This window comes from Talpa europaea (genome assembly GCF_964194135.1).
Source record: "Talpa europaea genome assembly, chromosome: 15".
Classification (NCBI taxonomy): Eukaryota; Metazoa; Chordata; class Mammalia; order Eulipotyphla; family Talpidae; genus Talpa; species Talpa europaea.
Window position 1 is genome coordinate 311,919 of NC_140083.1, and position 13,089 is coordinate 325,007.

General features: G+C 74.4%; 2 protein-coding genes across 2 annotated transcripts; both read right to left on the minus strand.

Moving 5' to 3' along the window:
* Positions 1-13: 13 nt before the first annotated feature.
* Positions 14-4,799, minus strand: SELENOO (selenoprotein O; the record flags this gene model as incomplete). The annotated part of the gene is made up of 9 exons (XM_084255326.1): positions 14-359; positions 445-601; positions 684-869; positions 1,162-1,312; positions 2,188-2,468; positions 2,573-2,703; positions 2,854-3,034; positions 3,331-3,534; positions 4,246-4,799. The coding sequence occupies 9 exons, from the start codon at positions 4,797-4,799 to the stop codon at positions 243-245; spliced, it is 1,962 nt and encodes a 653-aa protein (XP_084111452.1). The 3' UTR covers positions 14-242.
* Positions 4,800-5,220: 421 nt separating this feature from the next.
* Positions 5,221-7,691, minus strand: TRABD (TraB domain containing; the record flags this gene model as incomplete). Its single annotated transcript, XM_084254862.1, has 9 exons — positions 5,221-5,629; positions 5,707-5,818; positions 5,901-6,073; positions 6,176-6,315; positions 6,393-6,503; positions 6,833-6,973; positions 7,062-7,228; positions 7,343-7,421; positions 7,596-7,691. The coding sequence occupies 9 exons, from the start codon at positions 7,689-7,691 to the stop codon at positions 5,452-5,454; spliced, it is 1,197 nt and encodes a 398-aa protein (XP_084110988.1). The 3' UTR covers positions 5,221-5,451.
* Positions 7,692-13,089: the final 5,398 nt, after the last annotated feature.

Here is a 13,089-nt window from a genome sequence, read left to right on the forward strand (position 1 = left end):
GCGGGCTGGGGGAGCTGCGGGTTTATTAGGGATCTACCCAGGGTGGGAGCAGTGAGGCGGGGGGGTGAGCGTGAGCGGGCAGTGCTGGGAGTCTGCGTCAGACAGAGACGGGTCAGGCCCTGACTGGATGTCTCTGCCGTCATGGAGAGGCGGGCCGGCGGCGTGGGGGCACCGCCTCGGGGACTCCAAGGTTGCAGGCCCCGGGGGTCTCCGGCAGGAGGCCTCTGAGGCAGCTACGAGGATCATGTCACGCAGAGCTCGGCAGCCCAGAGGGGGGGCTTGCTGCTGTCGGCGTCTGGCTCGACGGCCCCCTCCTCCCCATGGTAAGGGGTCTCCAGTAGCTTCAGCAGCCGCCGCACCTGCAAGGAGCCAGATGGAGAGCGTCGGGCAGGCTGTCCGCCCAGGCCAGCGGGCGCGGGCCCCGGGGTGGCCCAGGGTGCTTGCCTCAGAGAAGTCGTCCCGCTCGGCGGCCTCGATGGCGCGCTGCGCCAGGTGGTTCCGCAGCACGTACCTGGGGTTGCTGGCGCGCATGACACGTACCCGCTCGGCCTGCCAGGCCTCCTTGCTGCCGGCCCCCTCGCGGTCCTGCTCCAGCCGGGCCCTGGAGTCACGCCCAAGCCCCGTCAGCAAGGTCCGCCCCTCTGCCCCGGCCCGCCCAGCCCCCCACCCTGCTGGCCCCTCACCTGTACTGGCCCAGCCAGGCCGTCCAGTGGGCCTCGTTCCTGCTCAGCAGCTCAGCCGGGCTCAGCTGCTCCAGCCGGGACAGCTGCTCCGCACGCTCCAGCTCCCTGGCAAGGCCCTCCCGGCTGCCCAGGAGTGCCAGGAGCTGCGGGTTCGACTGGGCCAGCGCCAGCATCATGGAGAGCTGCCTGTGCCAGGCCCCGGTGTGAGGTGCCTGAGCGTGTGGGCACCTCGAGCAGACACTACCCAGCCCTGTCGTTTCTCTGCTCAGGCAGGCGCCAGCTTCCGCTGAGATCAGCGTCACCCCCCGCGCCCCCCCCAGGTGGCCCTGCTCAGTGTCCACTCAAGTCTTAGGAACCAGCCCCCCAGCCTACGGGCCCCGAAGCTGTCCAGAGCAGGGACCTGGGCCAACTAACCCCCTCCCAATAGTGCCACCCCTGGGCGGGCGGGCTGTGCAGTGTGGGGTCCCCAGGTACCCACCGGGGGTCCATCTGGGGCCGGAAGGCGAGCCGCAGCTCCTCCAGGGAGGCGCACTGCTCCGCCAGCGCGGCCAGGAACTCGGCGAGGCCTGCAGGCTCCGAGTCGGCCGGGAAGGCGCTCAGCAGGAAGAAGGTATTGGTGAAGTCGGCTCCTGGAACAGGCACGCTCAGCCTGGCCGCCCCCTGGCCCTACCGCTGTGTCCCTGCGCTGACCCCACCCGTGCGGCAGGCACCCCGTGCCCAGCCCCTGCCCCACCATGGGCGGGTAGAGACGGCACTGGGGCCGGCCCAGCCCTCCTGGCCACCTCCCGACCATGCGCCTGCTCTGGGGCCGCCACACCAGCTTTGCCGTGGCCCGAGACTCCCTGGCACACAAGGGCGCAGCTGCTGCGGGGCCGGAGGAGGGGAAGCGTCTCCCTCCGTGGTGTCCTCGGGGATTAGCGTCTGACCTGAGGGCAGAGGCTGGCAGAGGAGGCAGCCAGGACCCAGGTCTACGCAATACAAGACGTGCTTTTGTCTGGGGGAACACGTGACCGCAGCACCCTTGGGCAGCACCCAAGGTGCCAGCTCCTTGCTGAAACCCAGCAGAGAGAGACTGTCTGCTGCCCAGCCCGGGGCCACCAGCACTTGCCGCTTAACTGACCGTGGCCGGGCTCGAAGGCAGGAAGCAGCAGCCCAAAATGGGCACCGGAGGGAACGTTCCCCCAGCGGTGAGCTGCCCAGCTCGGACAAGAGGCGCCCGCAGCTCGGCCCTGATCGCCCACTTCCACCACAGCGTTGCCAGCCAAGACCAGGGGAGGAGCAGGCCCTGGGCCTGGCCGCAGGGGGCTCCATGCTGTGGACATGGCTCAGCCCCGAAGAAGAGGCCTGGGAGCTGCCTGCCATGGGTGGACGCTGAGGCGGACACGGACGGTGCCCTGGGGCCCACGTGGAGCCTTGGGGCTGTTGTAGCGCATCAGCTGCGGAGCCACCACAGCGAGTTGCCCTCCTCCCGTGTCCTGCCCGGGGCGAGCCGAGGCCCACTGACCGGTCAGGTGCATGGTCTCCAGGAGCCCGGCCACCAGGGCGCCGTCGGCCTCCAGTGCCGTCCGCACCAGGCCCAGCTTCCGGCGCATCTTCTGCAGGTAGTGTCGGCGGAACTCGGCGTCGAACTCCTCCTCCAGGACGGCCCGGCCCAGCGCCGCGGGCAGCTCGGGCTCCAGGGCCTCCGCCAGCTTCTGCAGGTTCCAGCGGCACACGGCTGGCTGCTTGCTGAAGGCGTAGCGCCCCGCGCTGTCCGAGGCGTTGCACACGTGCTCGGGGTCGTACCTGGCGGGGAGAGTCTCTGGCTGCTGGTCCGCCGCAGCCCTCCAGCCGGTGGGGGTGGCCCTTGGACAGCGCCGCGGCCCTGCCCGGCCCCAGGGGGCGCGCACCTGTCCATGAAGCCGAAGGGCCCGTAGTCCAGGGTGAGCCCCACGATGCTCATGTTGTCCGTGTTGAGCACGCCGTGGCAGAAGCCGACACACTGCCACTCGGCCACCAGCCGGGCCGTGCGCCGCGTCACCTGGGGTACCGCGTCAGCTTGGGGGTGCCCGCCCCGCCGAGGTCAGACCCGGCCTCCCGGCCCCAGGGGCCCCGACCCGCGCCGGCAGGCAGCGGGCAGGGGAGGGGTTGAGGAAGAGGAACGCCCCGCAGGCTCCTTCCCGCACCCCACCTCGCGGAAGAAGGCCACGTTCCTCTGCACGCGGTCGCCGGGGTGCGCGGCCTGGACCTCGGGGTAGAAGGAGCCGATCACGTAGTCCAGCATCTGCGCCCGGATGTCGTCCCTCCCGACGCTGGGGCCAGCCCGGCCCGTGAGCTCGTCCGCGGGCTTGAAGATCTCAAAGGACCCGAACCTGGCGCCGGGATGGCGGCCACTTAGCCCCATGCGCTCCCCGGTTCGGAGGCCCCTCAGAGCCCCTGCCGGCCCCCGGGCGGGCGCCCACCGCCGCGGGCAGGGCTGCCAGGACACGGCCCGGGGCACCAGTCACCCCCGCGGCAAGGGCCCTGGTCCAGGCCCTCTTGGGGTCACCGCGGAGATGCCGGCGCCCCCTCCCCAGGGCGGGCTGTCTGCGTGCCCCGCCCGGCCGGTCAGCTGGCCACGGACAGAAGCGCCGCGAGGCCCACAAGGCCGCCCCGCCGGGACACGCACCTGAGGAAGGTGGGCGCCATGCGCAGCACCACGGCGCAGCGCTCGAGCCTGGGGTTGCCGTCGTAGAGCACGTCCCGCTCCACCGTGGACTGGGACACCACGCAGGCGGCCGCGCGCGTGGTGGGGACGCCCAGGTGGAACATGGCCTCGCTGCACAGCAGCTCCCGGACGCTCGAGCGCAGCACCTTGCGGCCGTCCGCCTGCCTGCGAGAGACGGGCCGCGCCCGGTCTGTCTGGGCGGCCTCGGCGCCTCCGACCACGGCCGCCCCACGTCCTCCTCCCAAGGGGCTCTGCCGCTCGCCACCAGGCCGGCCGCAGGGCCGGCTCCCTCCGTCCTCGTTGGCTCCCCCGCCCAGTCACCGCTCGCAGGCAGGGTGGCAAGGCCCCCTCGGACGCCCCCACCCCACCGCGGGCTCCTCTGACCTCCTGGCTGCCCCGCCGCCTCATCTCCTGGCTTTCCGGCCTCCACGTTCGTCTGGGGAAAGCGCCGTCCCCGCGCGGCTATCTGCCCTCCAGCGCCACCCTCCCCTGGCCGCGGGGCCCTTGGCCCGGCTGGACTTAGACCCGCTCGGCAGGACGCAGACTGGCCACGCCAGCTCCCGGGGCGGCAGCAAGGATCCAGCCGCGCGGCTGCGGCAGGGGGGCATCACCCCTCGTGCACACCCCGCTCCCGGCTGGGCCACGGGGACCCGCTGAGGACGAGCGACGGCGCCGGCCAGGAGGGCCCGGCTCGGGGCGTGAAGTGCAGGAGCCACCCCCGACCGGCCGCCCCTCTCCCGAGTCTGTCCCTGGGGCAGGGCCCCGCCGGGCGCCGGCCACCCGGGCGGCAGCGGCTCCTCCTGACTCGGGACCCTCGGCCCCCAGGACAGGCCCGGGGGTGGCGAGCCCGGGGGACCTTCCGTCGGCGGCGCGCACCTGGAGAAGGGCGTGGGGCCCGCGCCCTTGAGCTGCAGCTCCCAGCGCTCGCCGGCCGCCGTGCACGCCTCGCCCAGGTACATGGCGGCGCCGTCGCCCAGCTGCCCGGCGAAGCGGCCGAACTGGTGGCCGCAGTAGCAGTGCGCGGCGGGCTCGGCGCCCGGCAGCAGCGCGTTGCCGCTGAGGAAGAGCGCGGCCTCCGCCTCGCGCGCCGCCCGGGCCGCGGCGTCGGCGGGCGGCGCGCCCAGCCCCAGGCGCGCCAGCGCGGGCTCCGACAGCGCCACGACGCGCGGCCGGCGCAGGGGCGCGGGGCGCGCGCGGCTGAAGCAGGCCCCGGGCACGGGCCGCGGCGCGGTCGGGGCGCCCGCGGGGCCCGGCGGCGGCGTCTCCAGCGGCAGCTCGCGCAGCGCGCGGTTGTCGAAGCGCAGCCCCGCCAGCCAGCGCGGCGCCGGCTCCATGGCGCCGCGGGCGGCGGCCGAGGCGGAGCGGGGCGCGGCGGGCGGGCGGCGGCCGAGGGGCCGGGCGAGCGCGAGCGCCGTCCTGAAGGCGGCCATCCGCGGCGGCGGCGGCCTCCCTCTCCCGCGGGGCGCCGCCCGGCCGGAAGCCGCGCCGCCCCGACCGGAAGCCGCGCCGCCCCGACCGGAAGCCGCGCCGCCCCGACCGGAACCCGCCCGTCCGACGCGCGCTTCGCGCTCGAGGGGCCTTGACGGCCGCCCCGCCCCCGCGGCGGGGTGGGCCCGGTGGGCCGGGCCGGGAGCGGCCAGCGCCGGCCTCCGCGCCGGCTTCGGTGCGTGGAGGCGCGGGCGTCGGGGAGGGCCGGCTTCGGGGCCCCCCGCCCCCCCCGCCCCCCCCCGCCCGCCCGGGGCGCCCCGTCCCGCTCCCCGGCGGAGTCCACGCGGCACACGACGCGGCACAGGACGCGGCTGCCGGGCGACAGTTTATTCCCAGTTCCGGGGACACACTCTGGGCGGGCGGGCGCTGTCCGGGCTCGTCCCGCCCGCAGTTAAGGCTCCGGGCCCGGCCGCGCGCGTCTGTCAATTTCTTAAGTTAAAGTTACCTGAGTAAAAAACTTCAGACATTTTTAAAAGCCAACGGGCCGCGCGGGCGGCGGCGGCGGGCGGGCCGGGACGGGCCGGGACGGGCCGGGACGGGCCGGGACGGGCCGGGACGGGCCGGGGCGGGCCGGGGCGGGCCGGGCCGGGCCGGCTACTCGGGCGGCCGCGCCTCGGACGCGCGCTGCAGGCAGAGCTGGGCGGCGGGCAGCGACAGGACCAGGCGGGCGGCGCGGCGGCCCATCCAGAACAGGCCGTAGCCCAGCAGGCCCAGGGCGGCGGCCTTCGCGGCCAGGCGGGACACCCTGCCGGAGACGGACGGCGGGGGCACGCTGGGAGCCGGGGCGGCTGGGGGCGGCCTGGGGGCGGCCCGCGGCCCCCCGCGCCCCCCGCGCCCGCCAGCACTCACGTCATGATCTCCTGCACGTCCAGCTCGGCCGTCCAGTTCTTCTCGATGCCGGGCACGTGGCCCATGCCCACGACGCCCACCACCACGGCGGGCACGCTCTGGCGGGGCTCGGCTGCGGGGGCAGCGGCGTCAGCGCGCGCGCCCCGGTCCCCGCGCCCCCCTGCCCCCCGCCCCCGCCCCGGGGCGGCCGTCACCGTCGGAGGCGCGGGGCAGCTCGAGGCGCCGGGCGGCCTGGCGCAGCATGTAGGTCAGGTAGACGTCGCGCTCCGAGACGATGGTGCGGTGCAGGTCAGGGAACTCGCCGATCATCTCCGCCATCATCTGCTCCAGCAGGTCCTTCTGCTTGCAGCGCTCCACGTCGTCCTTGCTGGGCAGAGGGCGCTGCCAGTCCGGGGCGGGGCGGGCCGTGGGGAGGGGCCGGGCACGCGAGGGGCGGGCGGGGCGCGCGGGGCCGCAGGGCGAGCCCTACCTGATGGGGTCTGACAGGAAGCACAGGCCCCAGGCCAGCTTCACCTTCTGCCAGAAGGACAGCGCCGCGATGGCCCTCTTGAAGGTCACGGGGATGGGCCGGTCGCCCAGGTGGAACTTGCAGAAAGGCACCTTGCTGGCCTGGGGCAGAGGGGGTGTCACCGGGCTGTCGAGCACCCGCGGCCCCCCGGGCGCCCGGCCCGCCGAGCCCGGCCCACCTCCTTGAAGGCCTCCCTGAATTCGCCGCCGGGCGCCATGCCCAGCTGCTCCGTGATGTGGGCGGACACCTTCAGCAGCAGCATCTGCATGAGCCCCGACATGACCCCGTTCTGCAGGACAGGGCCCTCTCAGCCCGAGCGGTGGCCAGTCCTGCCCCGGAGGGCATGGCTGGCCTGCCAGGCTGACCCCCGGGCAGGCGGAGTGAGGTCCCACCAGTGCAGGCCTCCAAGTGGGCGCCCACAGCATAGGGGCTCCCGCGGCCGTGCAGCCCCCCCAGGCAAACAGTCATGCTCTGGCCACGTGGCCTCGGCCCCCTCTTACCGGACCCCACGTTCTCTGCCCACGTGCCCCTGCAGGCCAGCGAGTGGGCCTTGACTTGGGGCTCTCGACCTCCCACCCGGCGGTGCTCAGGGCCAGCACCGCCCGCCCGCCGGCGCACCTGCCTCACGGCCTGCCGCAGCTTCTCCAGGCTGAGCTCCTTGGCCTCCCGCAGCAGCGTGCGCTCGTCCATCTTGAGCATGGACACGCGGTACTGGCACAGCTCCACCACCACCACGTCGGGCTGCACCGCCCGGATGGTCTAAAGAGAGAGGCCGGCTCAGCGCCCTCACGGCAGCGCCCATTCGCTGAAGCCCCTCCAGGCGGCCAGGGGCCGCGGCGGCCCTCACCCTCACAACGTCCCTCTTGCTGTCATCGCTGAAGTGGGCCGTGCCCACCACGTACACCTTGCTGCCATCCTCGGCCACCAGCTGGGTCACAGTGCGGGGCAGCTTGGGGCGCTCCCGCCGCCGCTTCAGCTTCACCTCCAGGAGCAGGTGGAAGGCGTCCACGTCAGCTGCAGGGGGCAGGGCCAGCCTGAGACGAGGCCCCTGCTAGGGAGGGTGGGAGGGGCCGCCCACAGGGTCTGCGAGGCCCCCGCCCGCCCGCCCGCCCCAGGACCCGCACGCACACAGGTTCTGGGGGTCTCCAGGGAGCGCCCGGGGCACCTCCTCCGCGGGCCCTGACGTGGCCGCAGCTTCTGCATCAGCCTGCGGGGAAGGGGAGCGCTGAGGCGGGCTGCCTGCTGAGGGGGGCTGCCTGCTGAGGGGGGTGTCCTTGCGCCCCCGGCAGGGGCGGGATGCCCCCAGGGATGGCCACCCACGACCGGAAGTCGCGCCAGCTGCCCCCATGAAGGCCACGAGGCTGCATCTGCACAGAATCACCTGGGAGGCCCCAAGCAGGTCACAGCGTGGGGCGTCCTCTGATGTCCCCCTCAGGCTGCTGGCCTCTTGAGGTGGCCGCTCCTCCTCGCTCTCCATGGCTGGAAGGCTGGGCGGTGGCTCCTGGCAGCGAGGGCAGAGCCTGAGGAGACAGGGACCATCCCCGCCTGAGGGAGGCGCAGGGCCCGGGAGGCCGCCAACAGCACTGGCCACCAGCGTCGCTGGCCAGCCCCGACCCTCGGGGCCACCAAGGCCAGGGTCCCTGGGGTGGCCTTGGCATGGGAGGCGTGAGCTGCCCTGTGATGTGAGGCTGGCAGTGGGGGCTCAGAACAGGCCTGGGGGGCCTGGGGTCCCCCAAGGGCAGGACTTTCCCTGGCAGAGGAAACAGCGTCGGCCTCGGGCACCAGCCCCAGGAGCCTCGGCTTCTGACTTTCTGAGCAAAACACAGTCACGAAACCCGAAACCCCGGAAAGGAAGGAAGAGCAGGCCCCTCGGGGTGGGGCAGCCCCGCCTGCCCGTGCTCCCACCCGGGGCCTGCTGGGCTTGCTCCAGGCACCATCCTGGGGGGGGGGGCGCAGCGGACCCCGTGTGTGGGCAGGAGGTGGGCCTGGCCTTCCTGCAGGGAGCCCAGGGGACGGCTGCAGCTCCAGGGCCTGCCTGCCGGCTCGGTAGAGGTCGGGGTGCCGCAGGACCCATGGTCTTGCAGTCCCAGCGCGGCTCCTCCCAGGAAAAGCGAACCCTGACACCTGGCGGCTGAGCCCCACGGCGGTAGCGCAGCTCCGCCAGCGGTTCCGGTTGCGCCCGCCCTGCACTTTGGGTGCTGCAGGTCAGAGCCACCTTCTGGCTTCCCCAGAGGGCGTCCGAGGCCAGGAAGGGAAGCGCGAGGCCCCGCCCACTCCAGGGCCGCCCGCCCCTGGGCTCTGCCAGGGCCCCCGCCCAGCCAGGCCCGCCCGGCAGTGGGGCAGCTGGTGGCCCTCGGGCATGGGGCACAGATGTGGTGGCCTCTGCCTGCCCCTCCTGCTCAGCCTGGCTGGACCCACCCCGCTCACCGCCCGCCATCTGTGCTGGGGGTGCCCGGCCTCGGGGCCGGGACCCAGGCCATAGAGCTTCCTCTCGGCTCTAAGGCGCCTGTCCTGGAAGGGGCTGCCAGGACCCCCCAATCCCTGTGCCCTGATGTGTCACAGGCCCGCACCCCCTGCCCTGGCCAGGCACGGCAACCTGAGGGCTGGCCCCTCCTTGCACTGGACTCAGAGGCTGGGGCCCACACCAGGGGCCAGCCCCCAGCTCCGCCAGCATGCTCCAACCCTGGTGCTGCCCGGCCCCTCCCGGCCCCCGGGCTCCCCACTGCACGCGGCAGTGACCCCAAGTTCCCTCCAGTGTCCGGCCCACCGGCCAGCACAGCTCCAGGGGGTCTGCCCAAAGCGGGGTACTGCACCACCCCGCATCGCCCTCCAGCACCGCCACCAGACAGTCCGACCCGGGGTCTCCCGGGCCGCGGGCAGAGCACGGCCACTGGGCGTGGAGGAGCAGGACCCTCCTCCAGCCTTGAGGCCGACAGCCCTGCCCGCAGCACACAGCGGGCCGCTGGGCGTGACCTCTGGCCCTGGGCCTTCCTCTGCTGGGAGGCAGGGGTAGCCCCCCGCATGACCCGAACCGGCGTGGGGGGTTGCACAGCAGGCAGCAGCGGTTCCCACAGACGGGGCGGCGGTCTTCAACTCCCCAGGATTCCCCGCGCCAAGGGCAGAAGCCAGGGCTGCGCCGGGGTCCACACCGAGGCCCAAGGGAGAGCAAGGGTCCTGCTGCCCCAGCTCCTCCTCGCTGCCCCTCCAGGGCCCCGAGGCAGCCTGTCGCCTCGCTCAGTCCCGTCCACTCCCCTCCCCACCCCTCCGCACAGGGACCTAGAAAGGGTGTCCAGACCCCAGAAAACCCTCATTCCCCTGGGGTCTGGCCTGTCCAGAAAGGCAGAGCCAGACAGACAGGCCGGCCGGCGGCAGGCCCTGACCTCCCGCTGCCGCCTCTGAAGTCTGGGCATTCCTGGCCACTGCACCTCCTGGGCCTGGCAGGCCTGCTCCTGGGGGTGTGGTGGGGCTGGGGTGCCATCCCACATCTGCCCCTGGCCCGGCAGCCTGACCGGCCCTCCTGGGGCCTGGACACTGCCCAGGGCTGGGCCCGCACGGCCCCCAGCACTGCAGCCTCCCGGGGGCATGCGGGAGTCTTGTGGGTGGCCCTGGCTTCGCAGCACCCGGTCCCTCGGGTGAAGCGGGCGGCACCCAGCCCGGCGCCCTCGTGTCACCCGGGGGCTGCAGCAGCAGCAGGGGCACCTTCTGCAGTGCCTCGCCCTCCGGGGCTCCCCCGGGTCCTGCCCCGCGCCGGGCCGGCTGGACCCAGCTCAGGCGAGCTTCGGGGCTGACCGCAGCGGCCGCGGGCAGCGGGAGCCGAGCCCCCTTCACGGGGCGGACCCGACGCGCGGCGCGGACCGGGCGTCACACCCCAGCGGCGCCGCTTCGCAGGAACACGTCAGCAGCACACCCCGCGGCGGCGAGCCGGCCGCGCGCCCCGGCCCCGCGCCCCGCACCCCGCGCCCCGCACCCCGCGCCCCGCGCCCCGAACCCCGCGCCCCGGCCCCGAACCCCGCCCCCGCCGGGCCCTGCGCCCCCGCGCCCTGCGCCCCGCGGCCCAAATCCCGTGTCCCGGGCACCGCACGCGAACCCGCCCCGAACTCTGCGCCCCGCCCCGCCCCGGGCCTCCTGCCCCGCGCAGGGCCGGCGAGCAGGGCGCGGGCCTCGGCCTCCCGGCCCGCCGCGCCCGCCCCCCCGCGCCCCGAGGCCGCCCCCCGCGGGCGGCCCGACCCCGCCCGCCCGGGCCCGCGCGGCGTACCGTGGCGGTCGGCGCGCCTCAGCCGGCCTCCATGCGGCGGGTCGCCCCACCGGACGGGGCGGGCCGGGCCTCGGGGAGGGGCGGCCGGACGGGCCGGACGGGTCGGTCGGGCCGGGGCGCGGGGCGACGCGCGGCATGCCGGGAAGCGTAGTTCCGCGCGCCTCCGGCTGGCCCCAGCGGCGCGCCCGGCCCGCGGCCGCGGACTACGCTTCCCAGGAGGCCATGCGAGAGCGGTCGCGAACTACACTTCCCGGGAGGCCGCGCGCCAGAAGCCCCGCCCGCCCCGCCCCGCCCCCGGCGCTGCGGGTGTGCGGACGCTAGCGGTGGCCAAGGCGCCGGGAGAGTCGTGGGTTCGAGTCCCGGGCCGGCACCCGAGCGCGGCTGCCGCGCGCAGCGCTCTTCAATTCTCGGGCCGCAGCCCCCGCCGTCTGTAAGACGAGCTGACGTTAGTAGCGCGAACGTTTTGCGCCAGACAACACTGAGCCATCCACCCCCCAAGAAAGGGCCGGCCGACAGTGGCGTGCAAGGAGCCGAGAACTCGGGGTGTGTAGCACGCCCCGGGGCGGGCCAGTGGGGTGGGGGCGCCAAGACCCCGCGCGCACCGGGCACCCAGCAAGCCCCAGCCTGCAAGGCCTCTGGGGCCTTGCCACCGGTTCTGTCGGGAACCTGCACCCTCCCACCGAGTGGGCCAGGCGGCCCTGCTGAGTACCCCCATTGCCCCCCCTTGGGCCCAGGGGCTCAAGATGGCACCCACACCCCTCCACGCGGGACCCTCGGCTCCGTTCCTGGGGTGGCATGTGCTGGGCTTGCAGGTGCGGGCTGCCTGGGAACGCAGCAGCAGAGGGGCCGGGGCACAGGTCGCCCCCCTTCCCCACAGGAGCCCCAGCCCCACCCACGTGGAGCACCCAGGCCTCCGGCAAGCCCATTTCAGGCCAAGCACTGGCTGCCGGGCTCCCACGCCCACTTGCACGGTGCCCCCGCCACGGCACTTGGACTGCTGGCGACGCCACCCTGACCGCACAGGCTTCCTGGGGGCCACGGTGCTGGGGCGCCTGCAAGGGGTGACTCGTCTGTCGCTTGCCCTGGACCCCCTGAGTCCACAAGCGCTGCCCAGGACTGGCCACTCCCTGGAGCCAGGCGCTGCAGTGGGGCCTCGGCCGCTGCGCCTGGGACTGGGGGCACTCCTGCCACCCTGAGGGGACCGAGAACCCCAGCCAGCAGAGCTGGGCCGCCCCTTTCCCTCAGGTCTGCAGACCCTGCCCCCAAACACCCCGGGATCTAAGAAGCTTCCCTTGGGCACTGGGGGCCTGCAGTTGGGCGACTCCTGCCTTCCTGAGTTGGGCGACTCCTGCCGTCCAGTGGGTGGGGACGAGCCCCAGCTGCTCCTGGTGCCTGCAGGTCCGTTTGGGAAGAGGCCAAGGCAGCCCCGGGCTGAGGCTCAGCTGCCGGGCGTGACCCCTTCCTGGCTCCCGGTGGGCTCTGGCCTCGGGCTCCTGCCCAGCCCTCCAGCCGTCCCTCCTCCCTTGCGCCCGCCCTACCACTGGGCCTCACTGACAGGACAGGAGGACAGGGGCCTGGACAGGACTGCCGGCCCCCGCGCCCCCCCTTCCCGGGTCCCCTCTGGTCTGCAGCACCTCAGCGGAGCTGGCCCGGGGTGTGGGCAAGGCCTGGACCCGGTCCTGGCTGGGGGCTCACGGACGGGTGCCAGGATACCGAGCCCCTCCTCTCCGGGAGGCCCCGGTCCCGTGGCTGGCGGGAAAGGAGCAGAGGGAGGGGACACCTGAGCCCGCCTGGGCACCCCCTGGCGGCGGCAGCGGGGGTCACAAGAGGGCCCTGTGCTTCCTCAAAGGGACAGACGCCACCCAGGAGGGACGTGTCACAGGTGTCCTGCCAGGCTCGCCCGGGGACAGGGATAGGCAGAGCCAACCACCCGCACCCCCCACCCCGGAGGCTCCTGCAGCCATTTGGACCCGCGTGCCAGGGGCAATTCTTGGGGTGGCGGGTGTCCACGAGTGAGGACGGGCGCAGGGCCCTGAGACTGGCCACAGGGAGCAGGCCTGGGGCATGGTGGTGCCATCGTGCCCCCCCCAACTCCGGGACCAGGTGGCTACCTGCACCGTCCGTGAGCCCCCGGCAGGTGGGGGCGCGGCCCGCGTCTGGAGGGAGGCCCAACCCTGACCCCCGCCCACCAGGCAGGCCGTGGGAGACCACGGGCCAGGCGGGGGGGGGGGGGGGAGGGGCGGGGCCGTGGCCTCGGGCGCAGTGGCTGCGTGGGGTCCTTTCCCTGGAGCTGCTGCCCGCCGGGTGCTGCTGGGGCACCGGGCGGGAGCCCGACTCGGGGGGACCTGGTCACCGCACCTCTTTGTTTTCTGATGTTTGCCCCGCCCCGGGGCTCACTGCTCCAGGACCCCCCACACACAGAGCACCCAGCCGGCGGCTCTGCCTCGGCCTCTCCCGCCAGCCCTGCCCCGGCCGCCCGCAGCCAAGCAGCCCGCCCCACCGCCGCCTGCGCCCAGTCCTTCCGGAAGGGACTCAGGCTCCCTGGCCCGGCCGGCTTGGACGCAGCCTCGTCCCTGACATCCAGCCCGGGCACACATCAAGGGTGCCTCTTCCAGGAGGC